Genomic DNA, 22,930 nt, shown 5'->3' with positions numbered 1-22,930 from the left:
TGTTATACCTGACCTTTAGGACCTTCAAGCCTGTAGTTATGTTCATTATCAGTTGGAGCCCCTCCTCATTGTTCTTCTTCTTTGGTGCAACCCTATAAATACAGTGCACCCCTTTGGCCTCTCCCCTTTTCTACAATTCCACTGTGGGAGAGGTCTGTATCTTTCCCAACACTGTACAACACATATAATGTATATTTAGCCACCTTGATATTTCTGATTGTGTCTTTAGTTCAATCATTGTGTCTGTCTTTGCTAGATGCTGTAAATGTGTGTGTCACATATGTGTTATAGGCAGTTAATGCTAGCATGAATTGATCATTCTTGCTAGCTTGTGGTGGGTTGAGCTAACCCTCTTCCCTACTGTTTGCATTTGTTTGTAGGAGCTGGAGCGGGCATTTAATGACTTGGTCTTTGTTTCTTCTACCCTTCATTGTCAGACAACGCAGGAACACACCGGCTACACAAAGCCCGGGCTCGTGAGCAAAGTCTCAGTTTTCACTTTTAAAGCTTTCCTAAGACTAAGTGATGAACGACAGTCACTGTACGATTCTGGAAAACCTTTTTTTAATACAAAATAATACATCTGTGAGTTTTATAAAATAAAACCAAACAATGCTGTACAGTGAAACGACTGTAAATATGGCCGTTGAGCATCCACATCCTTCCCTTCCGCTTCTGTCCGTAATCCAGTGACGCAGAAACACGGTTAAAAACTAACAGCCAGGATTCAGCTCAGAGTTTCTGCAGGAAGCGCAGCACCAGGTCCCTGAGCGTGGTCCTCAGTGGCTCACTGTCACAGACGATATGCGTCCCGTCCTCCTCCAGCTGAATGAGCGTGTCCTCCGCCTGCAGGTGCAGGATGTGCCCGTCTGCAGTTTCCTCCACTTTAACTTCTGTGATCCCGTGCTGCAAATGAGCACATAACAAGTTAACATTAAGTGCTAATATCACAGCACACTGATAGCCCTCTCACTCAGATTTCCCACCTTCTGCAAAGTGGCCAGAAAAGCCTCCAGGGCCACAGCTCCACTCAGCATGGGTTTAGGGGCCAACGCTACAGGGGGCTCCTCAATCACACGCTTCCTCTTCTTGCTGGGGGGCATGGGAGGAGGTTTGGGCACCGACTGGGAACAAATGAAAGAAAAAATGCAGCTGAGCTCTGATCAGCTGATTCTCTAATGGAAGTGCAAGTATTCTGGACTCACCTGTAACGTGTGCTTATTGTCCTTTGAGTGCAGCAACGCAGACACGGTCGCCACAGAGACGCCGGGTTTGATCTCAGAGGGCACCAGAGAGTTGGCCAGCTAGGAAGAGAAAAATACGACTCTTAGCAATTAAAACCGTCCGCCTGCTTTCTGACAGCGAGAAGATTTCTCAATAAAAACAGCTGTTCAAACGCCACGTTGTCATAGTGATCAGAGAATTCACCATCTGTTTCTGAAACAACAGATACTCTGTGGCCGGAAACTCAGATCCATCTCTGAGAAGTTTTTTTGACTTCCTTCTCTTTGGGGCCTCACCTCAGGCAGGATGTAGATGCGTTCGTAGCGGCGTCTGAAGGGCAGGTTGAGAACAGAGCAGCGTCTGTAGGGCATAGGAGGAGGCTGCAGTTCCAACATCAGGTCGGAGCGGTGGGACTGGGTCAGAGGAGGCTGGGTGTACTGCTCGGGACACACCACGTGGAGAGGCTGCAGGAAGAAAACACGGCTGTAGCGTTTACACACAGAGTACAAACGTGAGAGGCTGAAGCTGGCTTTGTTAACATTTAAATTAAGGCTACAGCTAAATGAGAACTAGTGCTGCGAATGGGCCATCCTGGAACTACAGGGATGCTTCAATCAAATCCCTCAAATCTTACGCAAGACCCACTGCTTCCCTGTGCTCTGCCCTGAACGCTCACATTGTTCTGCCATTTTATTTGTATATCGCCTGTTAACTTGGAAATCTGCTTTCCATTCTCCCGTTTCACCCACAGCGCTCTCACAGACTCAGTCATTATGGCACAGCACAGTTCTAGCATCCCATGACGTAGCCTTTCTGGAGCAATCTGGAATATTTTGCGGTCGCTGGCTCCCTCCTCATCGTAGAATCATTTAGGTGCTGTTCCTTAGTTTCTACTCTATTTCTGTGTATTTCTCTCATAATCAGATCAGGTGCTAACAGCATACCTGGACTTCCTTGAGCAGCTTTGATACTTGGTGGAAGTTGAGCCGTGTGTCAATGGGACAGTAAACGCACTTCATGGCTAACGGCTGGTACGGAGCCAGGGCATCCAGGTAGGAGAAGTCCGGCTCTGGGAGTGAGAAAGATCAGGCACACAGGACATTACAAGCTCAGGCTTTCCTTGTTTTAGTCACGTCTAAGAGATGTAACAATAGCTGTAATTACCAGTAAAGATGATAGTGTTAAGGCTGGATTTGCCCCAGAGCTCCATGAAGTGAACGACGTCCCCGAAGCGCAGAGAGGGGTGACCGGTGAAAACCACGCAGGGCTGACGGAACTCGCTGCTGAAGTCTCCGTGGATGCTGGGGTAGTGCTTCAGCTTGTTGGTTTGGATGAGCTGAAACAGCAGCAGCACATTTAAGCACCAGTTTATCAACGTGACCTCGTCACCAGCCCCAGAGGTGTACTTGTTTTCATCCTGGTATCTTTGTATCAGTCGACTCTGCTTTTTAAAACGTGTGTTAGAGATATGATGCGCTCCAGGCAAAAGCATATCTCACTCACATTTGATGCAACTCATGGCTGCATATCTCATCTGTTATTAATGACTTGTGATAGCACTGGCCTGTTCGAACACATACTATTTGCCTAATGCTTTCCAATTCAAAGCACCGTTTTCTCCAACCAAACATGAATTTGCATAAAATATAAATACTTTCTCAGCATCAAGCAGGAAATGGATCTGAGAATGCTAGAAAATTCATTTTAAAGTGGACATTATGTTTTTTCATACTTCCTGTAATAAATATACTGTGTCCATCACGGACACGGTTTCTATTAAACTCATCCAAAGTGCCCCAAAAAACCCACACACAACCACACACACACAAAAAAAAAAAAAAAAATAGTCACTGTCTGTACATGTAATCACTGTTTGCCAAAATTGGAGCCTTCAGAAGAAAGATGGCTAACAAGGGAGGAGGAAGGGAGCGAAAACAGCCAGCCTGTGGGGCTGTCCCTAAGGCCCAGCGTAAGGTAAATAAGCATTATTCTGCAAAGCTACTCTGGTGCAAAGTGGGCCAAAAACAAACAAGAGAGACGGGAGTCTCAACAGAAAAGCTGATCATTAATCAGTTTCATGATTGAAGTAGCAGCAGGAGAGGGAGGCAGTCGCTCCATATATCGCTTGTTAAGCTTAACGTGGGAATGCTTTACAAACATTCAGAGATGAACTTACACACTTGCTTTACTTCTCTCTGGGATAACTTTCTCAGAGATGAAATGCCGGTTTGGTAGCGAGGCTCCAAATGCTCAACCAGACCGCCGACAGGTCTCACGTGACGCACACTGCTCCGACGTGCTACGGTTATGAGCTGAGCTACGCCATGTCGCAAGTTTTGTGAGGTGCTTTTGTGATATTTAATGGATCGGATTACATTTTTTATTTCTCTCCGATATCCGATCCAGTAATTTAGGTCAGTATCGGACCGATACGTAATATCGGATCGGTCCATCCCTAACTTTAACTTTCTCCCCCATAAAGACAACATTTGATGACCTCCGCTGGACCCTCAATTTAAAAACCTAAAAAAAAGTAGGTTCCCTATAATATAATGATTATTTTCAGTATAAAGGAGAAGTGCCAGTAGGGCAGGGCAAAAATATTTATCACGATATATTTGAAAATTTGCAATAACGATATAATTGACACGAGACAAAATACTTTACAACTCTGCAACTTTATTAGTGCAAAAAAAACCCAAAACATCAGTGTATTTTCACTTAAACAAGCAGCTGTTTTTTATGTGCATTAAAGTTATATAAAAATGTAACAGTGCAAATTCCTCGCTGACAGTTTAACCAAAAGGCATTTCCAGTGGAAACTGGCCGACATATCCTCAGCATAACCATGTATAATATCCACTAAACTTAAAAAGAGGTTATACACACACAATACGGTAATATTATGTTGAAGCACAGTACGTATCACTCCGCGAGGCTCCTGCCTACGATAGCTGTAATGCTCCGACAATCCATCAAGCGGTGCGGCTTCGTAGCTCAGCAAAGTCGTACTGAAACATTTGACAGATGTTCGAGCGCCGTGTACATAAAATCGTTTCGAGGTCAGTAAACACAAACAGAATTCATACATAAGGCACACGGGATTATAAGGAGCACTGTCGATTTTCAGAAAAATCAAAGCATTGATTTTAAGTGTGCCGTAGTTTCCAAAAAACACGGTAATAACGACGGCCCGCTAGCATGCTCTACCAAAAATAGTGCTTTGTTGTGTATCTGACGGACGAAAGCTAAACCAGTTCCACACCACTGAAGTTGCAGCATTTTTACAAACCAGTTCAGGTTCATCTGTTTCATTCAACGATCCGCTTTCGCCCTTCTCATTCTCCGCCATGTGCGTATGAAAACAAAGGCACTGCGCATGCGCGTTTTACCCATATTCTATCACCATATTTCATTTTCTTATCGTTGCCTAACACTGTAGCGGTATTACCGTGAACGGTATGATATGGCCCCGCCCTAATTGCCAGTGTTCTTGACTCACCTCTGCGTGTGGGAAAGGCGGCTCTGGGAGATAAACTTTTGTTTGCTTGTTGTGACAAAGCCTGAAATATTTGAGAAAAAGAAAAATCATGTGGAATATCCCACAGTCACACACGTTATCGTCTCTCTGCTGTTTGTTGCACTTCTATCAAGTAACAAAACATCGATACTGTGTTCCTAATTATCAGAGTGACTACATCATGACTTGTTGTGGAAGACGTGGAAAAATGAAGACAAGCTAACCGAGCACATGCTGAAGAAAAACAGTAAAACCTAAAATCACAAACTTTCACGACAGAATCAAGAAGCTTTCGACAAACGGCCGCTCACCACTCGGCGAAGATCTGAGAGAACTCCAGCGAGCTGTTGGCTATGGGTGAGATGAAGTAGAAGGGCGTGGTCCCCAGGTTGGCGCTCTCTATGAACTGGTACAAACACTCGAGCAGGTCGTAGATCACTCCCGAGGAGTAGCACGGCACCAGCACATTTCCTCCTGCCCGGATGGTCATGGCTGCAGACCGCAGAAGAACAAGCACAGACAACATCATTCAAGTTCCAGTTAAATGATACAAGAATGACTTCAACGTTTGGTTCTTTTCACACGCCACAGAAATCTAAGCGCTACATTAAAACCCACCCAAGTTACTGCAGAATTCTCCCAGCATGCCATCTGGGTTGGCAGTAGGCATCTGAGTGAGGCCTGTCAGAATGAGGACGTCACTATTCTTTAGGGAACTCTGGTCCATGGGCTGGGAGCAGAGAAGAAGAGAAACTGTGCAGAGTAGTTGTGACAGAACAGACTGGATTCTCAAACAATTACAGCGTGCACTGACAAACACTCGTCTAAAGATTTAGCTTCCAAAAGAAACTCTGAGCACAGGAAAAAGGAAATCTGTGACTAAACAAATAACAGACTGCACTCTTTACACTCTAGATCATGACACTTTTGTCCTCAATCCCTTCAAACTTTAACTTTCTCCCCCATAAAGACGACATTTGATGACCTCCTCTGGACCCTCAATGACAAGTTTTGACACCTTAGTAAAAATCAATAACGACGTGGTTTAGCTGCACGTGCAGAGACCACCCTCCCTGACTGCTGCACACGCATTTTGTCAGTTTGTTCTGTAAACAGCCCCGAAATATGACAGAAATCACTCAGCTCAGGAAAAAAGCTTCAAGGGTTGCGTCCAGTAGACTTTGAAATGGTGAAGCATTAAGCCTGCTGGCCTACCTGAGGATGTGTGGTGAGTAGAGATGAGCCAGACACATAGGACACCTTCTCATGGTGAGACTGGATGATCCAGTTGGAGCTCCCCAGCGAGTAGCCGGAGCTTAATGGGGAGACTTGTACAGCTCCAAACAACTCCTGCAAGAAAAACAAACGAGAAAAAAGACGAGAAGTCACCACTGCATGAAAGCAAAAATGTGAAATCTTAAATATCTCCTGGACAGAAGCAATTCTCACCACTTTCTGTGAATAACCCACAAGCTGCACTTTGCTGAGTGCAGAGTTAACCTCCTGCATGCTGTAGCATCGCTTCCACATCCACACATCAACTGCATCCTTCAGCGGCCCCGGGAGCATCCTAATGCAATAACATAAGTATTCATTTGAACGGTGGAGTTACACCACCCTGTTAGTGGAGGTGTAACAAAACAGAAAAATTAGGTGAAGGTAAAAAGAAACTTCAAAAATGACTAAAACAAAGTCAGTAACTGTATTTCATGTGTCAACTCAGACAAAACGCGCACACACAGAATATTTTTACCAAACTAGACTACCTTTGTATCTCCTTGTTCTTCCAGGACGTGGCAGACTGGGCTTTAGGAACTCTCTCCATGAAGTTCACGAGCTCCTCCATCAGCAGCCTAAGGAAGGGAAGAGGAAGAACGAGCGTAAACGCAACCGAAGACGTGTGACCTGTATCTCATTTTACCAAGTAAAATAATAATGATATCACAAAAATAATATAAAAATAGTAAGATGTGGTATTCATCCCCTGCATCTGTCACCTGCCAATCTGCAGCGTGGGCTCCGTGGCGTACACTGTCCCGGTGAAGCCGGTGTGCTCTGTGATGTAAGGCAGGGCCATCATGCAGTGGTAGTTTGAGATTAGGATGACATCGATGGTGGACAGGTCCAACAGTTCTCTCTGTGGGTTATTCAGATTAAATAAATATCATTGTTGTACTTCAGGTATTTATTAAGATTTATGTTTTAGGGCCTACTGTGAAAGTAAAAGACGCGGTAATCACACTGTGCTGATCATAGTAACTGATTTCTCTGAGTGGATTCCCCTATTCTTGTCAGTTGTGGCAGGCCTATCAGGTTTCTTTTTCCTTCTTATTATTTGTTTAAAATAGGTCGATTTGCTGCAACTCTGATGCTTTACAGTGGAACCTGTTTGCAGAGAGACATTCTGAATGAGTGGCACAAGCTATAACACTGATGCAGAGATGAAGTATCAGGGATGTCTACCTCAGGGAGACAGAACTCTGGCTGTGCGTCAACAAACACCCTCCCTGCGCACTCCTTCAGCTCCTGCAAGCATAAGGCGAAACAGTTTTTCCCCCACAGATAAATCGGCACATCTTCATAAAAAACTGCAGTAAGTTGAAATACACGCCAAGTAACCTAAGCACATTACAAACAGCTTCTCGTGCCTTTTCCAAATTTATTGTTCCATCCTTAGAGACCCAACCAGGTAGCTTGGAAAGTCTTGGACTGAAAAAAAAGGATCATCATCATCATCATCAAGCAAAACATATCTGTTATCCACGAATGAATGAATTACTGTCAGTGACTCACCTGTGCACCAAAGGCAGGGGCAGGAAGTTGAGGACAGAGGTGGTGTCCAGTCCACAGTCCAACATGATAGTGGTGGACTTGAACTTGAGGACACTGCAGGGCAATGTAGGATGACCCGACAGACAGTACTGCAAGGAGGAAATGCACCCTTAAAACCACAGGTGTGTGTAGGTGTGTGTAGGAGTACAAAGATACAGATACAGTAAAACAGGATAAACACGACGCCAAAATGTCAAAGGGGGTTGTGTTTCCGTGTTTTCGTATGCATAGTTAAACACTTCACGCTGTACTGACTTGCTGTTCGCTGCTCACCTTTTCCACTTTATTAAACTGTACCAAAAAAAAAAACGCTATTAGCTTCCAGCTAACAGTCACTTTTGGGTGTTAATCATTAATCAAGTTAATCATTTTCGACGATTTCTACATTCATTGTTCTCTTCACTGATCTGCTTTTTACTCACCAATTTCATCTTTAACACAAGGAGTTGCTGATAAATGAGTTGAAAACAGTTAGCTTTGCTAACGCAGCATCGTTCTCCACTGCTTCTCTGCTCCCCTCTCGCTTTGTTTCCCGCTCGGCTGCTCTCTACTGCCCCCAACAGACGTGGAGTCACATCAAAAGTACAGACACTTTAAAGGTGCAATTTTTACTGAGAAGCCAGCGCTTATATGCAGCTGCTTTGGCAACAGCACCTCGGCTCACACGATATTAATGAAAATATTAATTAAAGCGTCGATGATTGTTGTAAACAAGTGCACGTGCGCGCTGATCCCAGAGCTGTCAGCGAGTCGCTGCGATCAACCAGAGCCGTATACAGAGCAGTTAACACAATTTCAAACGCCTTGGTTGAGTTTATATTTAGAGCCACCAATGTTGTAATTAGAGTAATGATAGAAGCATGATTGCCAACTGTTAAATAATATGACATGGAGGTCATTAAGGCTTCAGTTGGGGGACGCCATTAGGCTGGCAAAGGCAGGACTGCCACAGTGAGTCAACACCGTTCATCCACTACTCTGGTTTAGCCCCCTCCTATGCTAGCAGCGGCTAGCTGACAAAAACATTAACCACTCCCAAAGTAGTACATTTATCCTGTGATTGCTCTGTCAGTCCGCAGTAATATTGCGAAACTGATGTAGAAACACCGGACAGCGCTCGCACTTCTGTATCTCCGGTAGGCCTTTTGTTTTATTTAACGAGTGTTACCGGCAGCTAAAGTGGAGATAGAGAACGTTTGGTTAGGTCGCTGTCGAAAGTGCGCTAGTCGATGTTTTCTTATGGAGGGTTTCTTCAGTTAGGAGTCAAGAGATTTAACGCGTGGGCGAGGACAGGTAGGAGTTAACACGCCACGTTTTGGGGTTTTGTTTTAACTGACAGCACAAACACTTTGACCCGTTTAGTTAAATGAATCAAGTGTGCGATTGTGTGGGGCTCTGTGGTTAGATCAAGGCGTAAACTTCGCGACTCGGTCTCACATACGGCTGGTTACAGTTACTACGGTGAAGAAGTTTTTGCCTTTCATTTGATACTAATAAACTACTAAATAAAAAGCTACAATACTACTAATGATGTAAATGAATGTCAATCATATATAATGATACAGTCTGCATATACACATTTATTCATTGCAGTCAGTAGCATCCGTGCAGAAATAATCCGATTTTTAGTCCTGTTATCTTTCCCTTTTATAGAGCAGCAGTTTTGATGTACAGGTGTGTTTCTATTTGCCAGACCACAGGAGGTCCGCGCTCAGTGTCTTCACCATGGGGAGCAGCTGCAGTAATCACCTTGGGATCCCTCCAGGCAACGGCCCAAACGCTGTGGGCTGCACTGACTTCATGATGGACCACACTGCAGAGGTACAAGCAAAAGAAAACCTTTGTTCATGCTGACATGTAACAGCTGAGGTCACATATTTGTATTTGACATTCTTGAGTGTGCTGCAGATGCTGGGCTGGGTACCCACAGGTATTATGGAAAGCAGGTATTTGGGCCAAACGGGCTGCTGACATCACGGGAGCAAATGGCCTTCTGCTGAGTTGCTTGGACTAGCTATCTGTCTCTCCAACAGGGCACCTTCTTCCGGCTGTACTATCCCTGTCAGGAGATGGAAAGTGCCGAGAAGCCTGACTGGGTCCCATGCAAGGAGTACTTTAATGGTTTGGCTGACTTCATGAAAATGAACAGGGCCCTCAGTGAAAGGATCTTCAACTACCTCTTTGGTGAATAAATTAGGAAAATCCAGTATTTCTAATGATTTCATGGCATAAAATTGACTATTTTTTTCTCAAGTCTTGTATGCTTGCACACTTATTGACTGACAGTCTATTTCTCTGTGGTGTAAAAGTCAAATTTATTTGGTCAGGACAGCAATATTATATGACTTTAGTCACTAAAAAAAAATAGAAAGCTGGTTTTTATCTATTTCAGGGTCCTTCAAGATCCCAGCCTATTTGGATGCGCCATTTAAATCGAATGAAAAATGTCCCGTGATCATCTTCTCCCACGGCTTGGGAGCCTTTAGGTACACACACAATGCATTTGTTTTTTTTATTTCATCACTCCTGCAGTAATAACCCGTTACAAGTTCTGCTCACACTGTGGCTCCTGTGATTGTTTCTCAGGACCTTGTATTCAGCGATATGTGCAGAAATGGCCTCTCAGGGCTTCATCGTGGCATCAGTGGAACACAGGTAATTTTCCAATTTAGTTCATATGTAATTTTCATTCCATTAAACACCAACTGTTCTATAGCAGGGTTGTCAAACATAGGGCCCAGGGGCTAGAATCGGCCAGGCAGAGACTCCAATCGGCCCCACTGGAAGGCTGTCTCCCCAGTGTGATGTTGTGTATGTACGGTCTGTCATCTCGGTTGTGGGCAACTGCAACTGACAAATAAATGCTATCTCTCCTCTCATCTCTATGGATTTGGAACTTTTAACTGTATTCAAAGTTTTACAGACCATTGCGTCCATGCTACACCAGATAGTTACTAATACATACAAAAAATTAAATGACAGAAAAGTTCCCATTTTTTGAGCATCTACTATAGATGTTTTTACTATTTAAAATTTTTTATATATATATATTATTCTAAATGCATGGCAGTGTGCACAATGAGCTAGCAACAGTGTTTCCCTTATTTTACACATTTATCATAAAACTGAGACAAATTGTTGCAATTGCACTTCTTTTCCTCATATGAAGATATCTCAGGGATTAATTGTGTGTTTCAACATCTTTACACTGACAGAAATTGGAGTTTCTGACCTTAAGTGGTCCACACACTTAAGGTCAGAGTGGGTCGTATGTGGCCCACGATGTAAAATGAGTTTGAAATCTGTGTTCTTTGTCATCTTCATTTGGAGGAAATTGTAGCTGAACGTTTGTCCTCTGCTTTTGTTTGCTTGGCTGTCTGTTTATGTGTGGAGTAGGAGTGGAAAGGGTGTGCAGACAATGGTACGAACCAGCTCATCACAATTCTTTTCAGTATGCAGACAAGGGGGACCATATGGAGATGAACATAATGGCCACAGCTGGCCTGTCGCTTACGGCGATGGAAGTGTTATTTTGCTGAATTTTAGCAGCTGGCGACATGCTGACAAAGCCGCAGACAGAGCACATGGCTGCAGTGTGAGAGCAACAACATGAGAGTGACTTTGCTTCTTACAGAGAGAGGGCCATACGCTGCCTCAAACAGGATATGTTCTCTGCATGTGTCTAAACCCTAATTGTTCCAAGTAACATGAAGGAAGTAATATCTGTTCCTGGGGCTGGAACTACAGGTCATGGTGTTATTTTTTTATTTTTCTCTCACAGAGACCAGTCAGCGTCAGCTACGTATTATTTTTGTGAGAAGCCAGAGTCAGAAAGGTCAAATGCAAGTTTGACAAAATCATCCGGTGCCACCCAACAGAACTTGGTAAAGGAGTGGATGTACTACAGAGCTCTGCAGCACGGAGAGAGCGAATTCCCCCTCAGAAACAAACAAGTATGTTGTCGCAGAGATTACCCACAGACTCCCTCTGTGGGTTTAAAATTCACAGTCTCTTGATTGCATAACTTCATACCCGCTTGCTCACAGGCAGCTTGGCACTGATGTTAAAATCAAACCACATCCTTGTTTGTTCTAGCTGACATTCTTCTGTTTTCATCTGGGCACGTTACGTTAAACGGCAAGCATGTGGTCACATCCCGTTTATCTTAAAGCTGAAAGGAATCAGGGACTGCAGATAGCAGTTGGCTTTTTAAATCTACGATTAAGGCGAGGGATATTTCTTTTTTTTTTTTATTCATCAGAGTTCTACACAATACTCACAGTTCAACACAATACTGGTTTATCTTGTACTGGGTCCAAGTGCAGCAGCTCAGCTCCACTAAAGCTTCCTGTCCCCTCCCTTTAAGAGAAGCTCCCTCTGATTGGCTGCCCACCATAAACAAAAGTTTAGGGAGATCGGGAGTATATAAATCCCATAGTAGGGGAAAAAGATGGTTTTGTTTGTCGTATCTGTACAGATGTCGTGAATGTAAAGGTAAATATTAATGGCACCTTAAAGAAACAGAATGAATTCATTTGTTTCATCTTTCAGGTGAAACAAAGAGCAGATGAATGCATTCTGGCTCTGGATAAACTCACTGAAATCAACTCAGGAATCTCAGTGCAAAATGTTCTGGAGACACAGTTTGACTGGTCAACGCTGAAGGTAAGCTTTTGGTTACCTCTGGCTGTGACATGCATACAGGACAGCTGTCTGTCCTGTATGCATGTCATGCAGTGTGTGGTAGCAAACACAATAATGGAAATGTGTCACAAGATGCAGAAAGTAGTTGTAACACGAGCATGGGGCAAGTTGGCAAGTGTCACAAGGCTCCAGGAAACGCAGTTTGTGGGTGTGTGTTAGAAGTCTCTTTGAAGTTTGATCAAAGCTAAAAGGCAACAGTTGTAGCCTTTTAGCTTTACAGTGTTTAAAGCTAAAGTTGAACTCTTCTCACCTTCGAGGTGAACAGCTGATGCTGTTACCTGGGAGAGCAAAGTGTGCTGGTTACTGACACATGACAGAGTGGTACATACATTAAAGGGTTAACCTAGCAACCAGCCGTCGGCAACAAAGCGGTGCTCTGAGCGATCCTGTGTGGACCCCCGTCGTAGCAAGCAGACATTCCAGCCTCTGGTTACCTAGGCAACTTCCAATCTATTTATACTCCTGTCGTGTGTCAGTCAGGGGTATTCTTTACTGCTTCGATTGCTCAACTTGAAACTGAGAAAAGTTTAAAGAGTTGATCAGGAAGCAACGGCAAGGTTTTGACCAGAGACCACAGAGTGGTGCAACTTCAAGCTGGGTGAAGAAACCACTGACAAAGCGATGTAGGCTAACCCCAGCACTCAACTTTTCTAAGCTTTGAGGTGAAGTACTGCAAACATGATGCTGATTGGCATGTGGGCAGGTGCCAAACATGTACAGCACGGAGTGTCTGCAACAAACATCAGCTCCAAAGGAATGAATGGTTGATGAGTGAACTGCTTCCTGTGTGCACATCCTTAACGTAGGGCACGCCCACTTCACAATTCCAGCACTTGTTCTATTTCTTAATCATTTCTTAGTTCACAAAAAGTCAACTTGTACATTTGGAACATCTCTGTTTCAGGGTTTGTTGATCCCGCTGTGTGATGCTTGGAAGACCAACGAGTGTTTCTAGCAGCGTTCTATCTTTGTGGTTATTGCAACTTTCCCCAAAGTCTCGAGCTTCCAAAGTTCATTTACCAGCACATTTTTTTATATATAAGCTTGGCACCAAAAGTTCTATTTAGTTGACTGTTGACTTGATTGTAACAATGCTTCTTGGCAATAAGTCTTAGACCAGGCTGATTTATTTCCCCTTTAATGGTGCCACATTTTGCCACAAGTTTGAAAAAGTTGCCAAATCTTCTTAGACTTCTATTTGGTGTCATTTATTGAACTCTGAAGACATAAGAGTCATAACAACAGCATGTGGAAGAACCATACACGGGCACAACAGCATGGCACCTGCTCCTCGTGCTGGTCACGCAGTGCTGTGGTTAGCTTCCCATTCTTCAACCACTACTTTTGGTTTTGTTGGCTGACTTGTGAAAAACACTGTTAAACTGCCAGTATGTCTTGTTTCTTCATACTTCGCTCATCCCATCCAACACCACACAAGCGTCGACACAGAATAAGCTGTTTGGCATTGGCCCGCATACTCAACTCTGCTGCTCAACGCACAAATGTGTTTTCCTTACAAACGTGGCACCAAATATACTTTGCAGCTGTAGAAGATTATTGCCAAGAAGCACTGGTACAACAAAGAAGTATCAAACACAAAATTCTTACTTTTGTTTTTGCCGTGTGTATAAACAATAAAATGACATCAACTAGTTTCAGATGACTTTTGAAAGTGCACTGAGGAGAAACCTGTGTTAGCCTCAGCTTATCTATCAGCTGCAGAGTCCAAAGTTCATGAAATGCTGTTTTGCATAAAGAACATCAGCAGACTTTAATCTGTGATCAGGAAAAATGTGAAACGCAGTGGAGTACAATTTCATTTGTGCTGATTTCTTAATTCTCTCTCATGTTCTTGGTAACAGAACTCCATGGACCTGTGCAGGATAGCAGTGATGGGCCATTCTTTTGGAGGAGCAACAGTCATAGAGGCTCTGTGTAAAGAGGTTAAATTCAAGTATGTTTTTATGGGGTTTTTTTTTTTTTTTGGTTTCCAGTCTTTTATCACTTCTTGTAACTGCACTCTTATTGTCCATAATGTCTGCAGGGCTAGAGCTGTGTGCATGAGGGCATTTCACTTTGCTTAGTATAAATTAGAAACGTGTGCTACAGGCAGCAGTAACAGACCCAGATTATTGAAAGTAATGACCTGGCCTGCTATCGTACAAACAGGTGTGGAGTAGCGCTAGACGCCTGGATGACTCCTTTAGACGATGAGATCTTTCCTCGGGTGAAGCAGCCAATCTTTTTCATCAACTCAGAGAAGTTCCAGTGGGCGGGAAACATCAGCCGCATGAAGAAGCTCGACTCGGCCGTCATACAGAGGAAAATGATCACCATCAGGTACCACTACTGGTCTGCTGCACTTTCATTTAGAGACTTTGGGGGTAGTTTGGGCTGATTTTGTGATGACGTCTCTTCTTCACCTGCATTCTTTCAGAGGTACAGTCCACCAGAGTTTCCCAGACTTCACCTTTCTCACGGGCAACTGGATCGGGAAGCTGATGAAACTCAAAGGAGAGATCGACCCAGAGCTCGCCATAGACCTGTGCAATAAAGCAACACTAGCGTTTCTGCAACGCCATCTCGGTAAGAGCTCCTGCTAGTCGTTCGTCAGATTTAATCATGTAATGCAGGAACACACTTCAGCTGTGGGCACATTAAAGCCGTTTTATAGGATTAATAGTAAGATGTGTACAGCGGTATCAGCTGAGCTGTGAGGAGTTGGCTGTTGGTCTGCAGCAGAGATCGACTGAACTCTCTGCATGAAGTAATGCTCTGCTTTTCCCCTTTCCTCTGTGCAAAAATCTTGCAGGTCTGGAGAAGAACTTTAACCAGTGGGACCCTCTGATCGACGGAGAAGATGAAAACCTCATCCCAGGAACTAATGTCAACTTGCTTCAGTCCGCCATCTGAACCGGCTCTGTGCCTCTTATACTGTGGCCTCTCGCATTCGCCTTGTGCGCAGGAGTCAGTGCAACGGGTTTAAAATGTCAAGTCAGGCCTACTTGGCATTTTTTTTAAGCACATTTTACAAACTGGAAATAATTTTTAAAGCAGTAATCAGATGGAAATCTAATCTCTACCTCATCAAAGGATGGATTTATTTTTTCTGGATGGATCAAGCACTCAGCGTAGTGTTTGTTTCAGGAGGCCTGAATGTTGCATACGAGCAGCTTGAAACTTTCTTCTCACTCTTGGTGACATCTTTACTATTAGCTGCAATTTCTTGAACAAATCTTTGTAATCAGTTTTTATCTTTTAGTGTAAATAAATCCAAATGTTTCTGTACTTCTTTGGACCTTTGAGCAAAGACAAGGTACTCTATGATTGCTGTGTGATTATGTAATGCAGCCTATGATGACAATCTTAAGTTATAGAATAGAAAAAGATGATTATAGAATTACTTATGTGATAAAGATTATTAGACAAGCTAGCATGTAAAAGGCATCCAGTAACTTCAAGCACATCTTTCAATGAATATTGTAAACACTAAAAAGCTGCTTTAAATATCCCATTGGCCATAAGCCACCGTACAGTTCTTTCCTTGGTCAGTGCTATGTAACTTTTATACACTTCATTTATACACAACAGAAATCCAATAAATCTGGTTTCTTTACAAATGTTTAGCACTCATTTTTTTTAAAAAACACTTCATTGATCAGGTTGTGGCAGTAAGGCTGTAAAATTCAATCTTTAAAGGGAGTCCACAAATTAAAATACTAAGACGACATCACGACCTATAGCGACGACAGAAACAAACCATAAGTAACCAGCAGTGAATTAAACCTGTCTCAGTTATGAAGCTTGCTCCGGGCGTTCTGTGAATGGAAGAAAGGAGAAAACTGACAAGCAACAAGGTGTCAAACATAAGGCCCGAGGGCCAAAACTGCCCCAGCAAAGACTCCAATTCAACCCACTGGAGAGCTTTAGAAATATGAAGGACTGCATAGAGTGAACTTGTGTCTTTTCATGTGTCTTACAGCTTCTCCTGTTGATAAAAGGCCCTACTGCCATCCGTACCACACCGAAGCATAAGAACATTTTCTGTGAATTCATGGAAACTTTACAGGACAGTGTGAGCAATGAAGTACCAAAACCTCTTCTGTAACTTTACAGGTGTATCATGTAGTTTCACCCGTCCCACCCGCTGTATGTGGCTACGATGTAAAATTAGATATCCCTGCACAGCTGGGTGTCCACTAGTTAATGTGTGACAACAGAACTGTGTTATGTTTGTTTATATGAAGCCACAGTCATCTCGTTGCACATCGCCTTATTGATATTAATCAGTGTCCAATTCTATATCTAGATATCTATATAAAAATAAATAAATAAACTTTTATAAAGTAAGGATATCCATCTGTAGCTTGTAAAAGTGGTTTTTAAACACTGGGTATGTTCATAATGTTAAAGCAACAGTTTCCAACACCATGAGGACGATGATCTAAATGTTTTACAGGGACAAACATGAAACATTTCCAAGACGTGTTCCTTTTTAATAAAATGTTACAGAAACACCAAAATGGAACTAATTAAATGGGCAAGCAAAACCATGACTCATGTGCACTGAATGTTAATATTTATTGTGCCAACACAAATTTGCTTCAACTCGTGGATTAACACCAAATACAGATTTTTTTTTCCATGCATTTCACAACAGCCACTGAAACCAGAGCAAATAAACTAAAGACTCAAACATCTAAAGAATTGTTTGGCAGTTTATCAAAACAAACTCCTCATGTTTTATTAACTATTACCATATAAAGACTTTTAGCTTCATGGCTGTTTGTTTTTAGAGGAACAATGAAATAAGCAGATCAAGGGTATGAGCGATAGGACGATAACACACAAAGCAGCCAAAACAATGACAACACTGGCATTGGGCACTTAAAATGAACACAGAGAAAATGAACTGAACCTATCTGAAACAACACAAAACAATATGCAGTTACAGTAATCTTCTATTTAACGTCCAAAAAGAAAAGAAGAGGCAGTCACTCTTCCGGCTGCTGCTCAGCAGGCAGGATTATCAGCAGAACAGCTTTGACAGCTGGATTCCTAAAAGGAAGTTAGCAGCAACAAAGCAATAGTCAGCAAATACGGCTTTTTGTCTCCTCCTACTTTCAATGGTAACGTCATACATCAACATCATATCTCATTCAGAACAAACAGACGGGTATCTGTATCTGCCCATGTTCCAGAAAGCAGGTTTAGTGGAAACTCTGAGATGAAGAAACTCTGAAAGAACGCCAACTTCAGCTCTGAGTCAGTTACAAGAGCAGCAGCGTGTGAAGCTAACCTGCACCGTGACAGGTTTTCTTCAACACGCCCCGAGTTTCTGTGCCTGAAGCAGCTGACAGTTTTAATTCTTCATTCATACAGTTGATAACGATTTGATATCTTTTAAAAGACTCAAAGTTTCTTTTAACATGGCTGCTTTCATAATCAATCTGTCATCAATGCAGGGACTGAGAGCAATCACTCAACACTGCAGATTCACTATCACAGAATAAAAATCTAGAATCTACAGCTGTGTGAAAAACAAGGTCGTCACTCTTACAAACCTGAGAAACCCTAAATCCACCGTCACATCTCTATAAGAGCAAAGGTTTGAGCTACATCTCAGCCTCAGTAAAGTTAGAGTTCATGACAGTAAAACTACACTGAAAAAGTAGGAATTATTTGGAACGGCTGCCGGGGGAAAGCCTCTGGCAGCACAACTTAGGTTTGCAAAGTTACATCTGACTTTGGGCTGTTACATCACAAACACCCCATACAAACGGTCACAGTGGTGGAAGGGTGAGGACTTGGGTTTGTTTTGCAGCCACGTGACCTGGACACTTTGTACTCACTGAGTCAACCAAACTTAAGCTCGACTAGAATTCAAACACAGCAGCAAACCTCCAACAGAACGGCAGAAAAAGAAAAGAATCACAGTGTTGCAATGGCCAGACCTCAACACAGCTGCAAACCCCAATGAACTGAAGCTTTGTTGTGAAGAAAAGTGATCCAACATTTCTGCCACAGTGTGTGAGTGTGTCACAGACAAAATGATTGCTTCAAGTAACTGCTGCTGAAAACTGGTTCAACAACCTGCTCTGGCTGAGTTCTGCTGCAGTTTTAAATGCTGCCTTATTTGAAAGTTTGAATCTCAACTTTGTTGCTGCAGATCACCGAGATTAATGTCTGATATCACAGAACAATCATTCTTTAAAGAAAAAAAAAACAAAACACCCTTCAGTTTGGGCCACATCAGGTTGCTGTCATGTACACTCCCGTCGGGTTACTGCTGAACACCTCATTTGAAAAGAATCTAGGCCTAAAGCCTCATCTACCAACACACACAAAAGCCAAGTGTAAAAGTTGACTGAACAGGCTAAATAAAATCTCTTTTCTATTCATCGATCATATATTGATATTTTAGCTCTCCTGGTTTTTTTGTCTGTTGCAATTGGAAATTCTGGTATCGAGCTCCACTGAGTTGACTGCACCATCAGAGTTCAGTTAGACTCAGAGTTTGTTACGCCTGCTTTCTGAAACATCACTCAGCTCCACACTCGTGGTTATTATATTTTAATATGAGCATCAAAGAAGTTGAGGCACAAGAAAGTGATTAGACATGTTTGCAGAATAAGAAGCACCCAATGACAGGCTCTTCATTTCTATTACTACTTCCTACTCCAATGGTTACATTGTATGAATGCTGTTCTTTCACCTGACCTGATTATTCTGGAGAACAAAACTTACCAAAACTGTCCTAAGGAGAAGGCAGTTCATCTGTCGGTACACTGTCATCAAGACTCTGGAAATGTTAAAAGGTTGAATGAAGAAACAGTAATGTGTGTTTGGTATTCTTTAGGCTAACATCTAGATACGTCGGTGGTACAATGAAGAGCACGTGCATAAGCAGTGTGCACTGAACATACTGTCAAATATCCAACAGAAAATGTAAGCACTTGCAGTCATGTGGAAAAAAAAAAATTCACAGCACTCGTGCAGAAAAATGAAGCACACCTCATGATTGGACATCTTGAAGAACAACAGTTATCATGAGCAGCAAATAATTTTCTGTATGAGTGTCAGTCTCAGTATCAGAGAAGGATCCACTCGTCTTTGCTTCAGTTCACTGAGGTTTGTTGGCCGCTCTCCTAAGTCTCAGCACAGCATTGTAACTGGGCTGAGTCTGGACTCTGGCTGTTCCATTTCTTTTGCAGATCTGCTGCTGTGCGTAGGGATCATTGTCCTGTTGCATGATCTGATTAAACCAAGCTTCAGCTGGTGGACAGACGGCCTCACATTTGGCTTTAGAATATTTTTATATACAGAGAAGTGCCAAAACTCCTGCTTTTACAGAGGTGCTCACACCTGAAGATAATCAGTTAATAAAATGCATTTGAACATTAGCACCTGGCTGATACTTAATTAATAAGGAAGCAGTAATAGTGTTCTTAGAAATGTTTAGAGTCCTGTGAAAACTCTTCCACATGACTGCAGAAGTGTAGAAATACACGACAAGTTAGATGCTTGAATGTTGCTCCCCCTGTTAGCTGGCCATATTAGTACTTGTCAGTGCCATTAAATACATTTTGTGTTTAAGATATTACACTGCTATATTAAAAGCATCATAAACTGCAAAAAAACAAAACAAACACAAACCAAAAAAACAACTTTCCAGGAACATCCATGGCCTAAGGTCAGTGAATCATCAACCATGTGATATTTATGACAGATGTCTTTTAGGGGCAGTCCTAAAACATAAAATATCAAGCCTCCATATTTAGATTTAGACTTTAAACTGAATTCATTCATTTTTACCTTTCTTACCTCATTTTGTTGGGAAGGTGGACACTCCTGCAGCTCACACTCCTCCGTCAACATTTCAGCTTCCTCTTTTAGATCTGAAAAACAAGAATACATGAGTATATAATGAAGAGTGTTTCTTGATGCACATTTATGTTTGTGAAATTAAATAATAAAAATACTTTTCATTTCTAAATGACTAAAATGCATACACACTGCAAATGAAGGCTTACAACAAGCATGGTCCTAGTTTAAATGAATGAGGTCAGTGTATGTACAGCTAAAGCGTCAGACTCCTCTCAATGCTCTGTGTCAGACTGTATTTTCTCTTCTTGGCTCCATACAATGTTATTGAGAGGGGGTATCCATGCTGTGGTCACCTCAGACACACAGCCCTTGCTGTGGGTACAGAGGGTCCACCCACCTGCTGATGAAACCTTCTGTTTGAAATGAGCAGCTGTAGTAGCTACAGTGGCTTGGCTCAGTGCAGGACACACAACCTTTAGCTGAACTGTGAATCACACCAAGCTACTGTAGTAGCCCAGAATTAAAAAACAAAGCTGTAAATGAGTTCTTTAATTTAAACAGTACCTCTACAGACGTCTGTCAAACAGATCTCTCCAACAAGACAGGTCACCTCTTCAACAAGGCTATTCTGCACAGGAATACAAACAGTGTGTATAGTCTCTTCAGAGATACAATGTTACATTTAAACCTCAAATTGGAAAAATATGCATTACCAAATCTGAAGATTTAATAGCTGTGGAGGTCTGTGGCTCAGCATCAGATTGTAAAGCTGCAACAGAAAATATACAGGAAATGTAGCCCTATGCGTGTTATGTAATCAGATCTGATATTTAAAAAGCCAAGATGACACACCAGAAAGTGTATCCTCACGAAGACACAACGTCTCATCTTCGGTTATCGAGTCGTCCTGAAACAAAAAGATCACACTCATCACTTTAAAGCCCGCTCCAACAAACATAAGCAGCTCGTGTTCAGTTTAACATCTGCTACATTTTCACTGATTCTTTTAGTTTCGTTTCAAGTGATAAGAAGTTTCTTTCCTGGCCAAGTACATTTTATATGTGCAAGTCGTTAAGCCTTAAGGACCTGGTCTCATTTAATGAATTTAGGGCAATTTTAAATGATCTGGATGCAGTTGTTTCAAGCTGCACGTTGTGCCTGAATATTATTACCTTATTCCTGATAGCAGACAAGCACTTTTACTGTTTTTCTTTCTTTATTTTTTTTAATTGACACCAAAGTTTACAAATTGTATTGGTTTCTGTTTTATTTTCATTTATTATTGCCTCTACTAAACTGGTCTGCAATTTTGATGTGTGTGCGCAACTAAATTTATGCAAATTGTGATCGTCCTGCTCTTTGCTCACCAGGATAATCTCATTAAGGGGTCCCCCCCCCCCAAAATGAAGGTTAAAAAAATTAATCTGCTAACAAACTTAATACTTCCATGTGTCCTTTCTTAGGCCGAGACGGTATTATTTATAGTGTAAATAAATCCAGTTTAACGTTTCGGAGCAGTCGTCACCTTCCATATAAACACAGCACTGAGCTCGCACCTGGACATAAAATAATGAACTGGAATTAAAATGTTTGTTACCGCTCTGTGCACCAAATCACCAGATTCATGATTTTCTGCAACATTTAATCTTTTCTCTTATTTGAAACAGTGTTGAACTTAAAAAACCTTGATCACCATTTCCTCATCATCATCTGAGAACGTCTCTTATTGGAGGAGGCAGCACTCTGGCTCTGCCTGGCTTAACAAAGAAAGCTGATAACCACACCCGTTATCACCAACCTGGGTTTTTGGTTTTGTCGAACCAGCTAATGCGACCAAAGCCTGGCTGTGTTAAACTTGGTTTGTACTATACCCCTCTGACGTTCATACCCCGCTAGGAGTAGCAGTCCACGGTCCTCGATCCTCTAGGGCAACATCACCACCTTCCACTGTGTTCCCTGAAGGAGTGTCTGTTAAAGTAATAACACTTCATATCAACGCCACATCTTCACCTCATGTTTAATTTCATTCTATAATAAACAGAGTTTTGGCAACAAAGAGAACAAAGTGTGGGCATTCTCTCATCAAGCCACTAATCAATAACTCGTGCAGACATAACCCGCTGCACAGCAGATTACATTTAAATGAGAGCTCAACAAGGACAAAAACACCTCCTACCACAGCCGATGTGTTCCAGTCTCTCTCTTTAACTCATCATTTTATTGTATTTTTCTTCATGCTGGCTGAAAGAAATTTTGGCTGTCTGCTCCAAGAACAAATAATTATATTGGTACAACTCCTTAAAATTGTTATCTAATATCTCTCTTTATGGTACACCTGTTTTTAATAGCAACCTCCATTATGTGGTCCTTATAGTGTTCCAATATTATAGTTTGTTCTTTGTTTGTAAAATATGACCTCTGCTGCCAGTAGACCCATGCATCTGTCCAGCTGTCAGAGACTGCAATCATGCACTTGTTGCATGCACTGTTATTATAGGCTGCTGGTTAAAATGTATCCTCATATTTGTTTATATTAATATTGTAATAAGAAGTTTGCAGTGTCACGTGTTGTGTAACTCAGTATTAAAAATGACTCACCAAGTGATCCATTCTGGACCTAGAAAAGAAGAAGTTGTACTACTTTACTGTCAGGAAATACAGAGATGAGAAATAAAGTGTTCTACAGGGTATGTGTCAGTACGTGTCAGATAAATTTACCTGTGAAAAGCCTAATCACGTATGAGCTATACAGCTGCAAGACATTGTTTAGTTACTCTGAAAACCAACAGAAACAAATTACCGTTTCCTCTGCTGTCACACAGC

General features: G+C 42.2%; 2 protein-coding genes across 4 annotated transcripts; one reads left to right on the top strand and one right to left on the bottom strand.

Moving 5' to 3' along the window:
- Positions 1-550: 550 nt before the first annotated feature.
- Positions 551-8,102, bottom strand: LOC134643164 (integrator complex subunit 9-like). Its single transcript, XM_063495418.1, has 17 exons — positions 7,999-8,102; positions 7,538-7,665; positions 7,393-7,453; positions 7,208-7,270; positions 6,742-6,881; positions 6,511-6,597; positions 6,194-6,314; positions 5,960-6,094; positions 5,363-5,474; positions 5,056-5,236; positions 4,727-4,787; positions 2,389-2,560; positions 2,169-2,293; positions 1,521-1,688; positions 1,206-1,304; positions 987-1,124; positions 551-906 (listed from the first exon to the last, which is right to left on the bottom strand). Exons 1-17 carry the CDS (start codon positions 8,005-8,007, stop codon positions 733-735), a joined length of 1,974 nt encoding a protein of 657 aa, XP_063351488.1. The 5' UTR covers positions 8,008-8,102; the 3' UTR covers positions 551-732.
- Positions 7,678-16,042, top strand: pla2g7 (phospholipase A2, group VII (platelet-activating factor acetylhydrolase, plasma)). 3 transcript variants are annotated; one of them, XM_063495421.1, is made up of 11 exons: positions 7,678-7,698; positions 9,270-9,397; positions 9,610-9,760; positions 9,969-10,062; positions 10,163-10,231; positions 11,358-11,529; positions 12,128-12,241; positions 14,143-14,234; positions 14,450-14,620; positions 14,718-14,866; positions 15,093-16,040. In XM_063495421.1, the coding sequence occupies exons 2-11, from the start codon at positions 9,302-9,304 to the stop codon at positions 15,191-15,193; spliced, it is 1,209 nt and encodes a 402-aa protein (XP_063351491.1). In that variant the 5' UTR covers positions 7,678-7,698; positions 9,270-9,301; the 3' UTR covers positions 15,194-16,040. The 3 variants fall into 3 exon arrangements, with proteins under 3 accessions (XP_063351491.1, XP_063351490.1, XP_063351489.1); XM_063495420.1 differs by lacking the exon at positions 7,678-7,698 and adding an exon at positions 8,534-8,712; XM_063495419.1 differs by lacking the exon at positions 7,678-7,698 and adding an exon at positions 8,730-8,869 and having other exon boundaries at positions 15,093-16,042.
- The last annotated feature ends 6,888 nt before the right edge of the window (positions 16,043-22,930 follow it).

The sequence above is a fragment of the Pelmatolapia mariae genome, linkage group LG15 (genome assembly GCF_036321145.2).
Source record: "Pelmatolapia mariae isolate MD_Pm_ZW linkage group LG15, Pm_UMD_F_2, whole genome shotgun sequence".
Lineage (NCBI taxonomy): Eukaryota > Metazoa > Chordata > Actinopteri > Cichliformes > Cichlidae > Pelmatolapia > Pelmatolapia mariae.
This window is presented reverse-complemented; position numbering and strand designations above follow the sequence as displayed.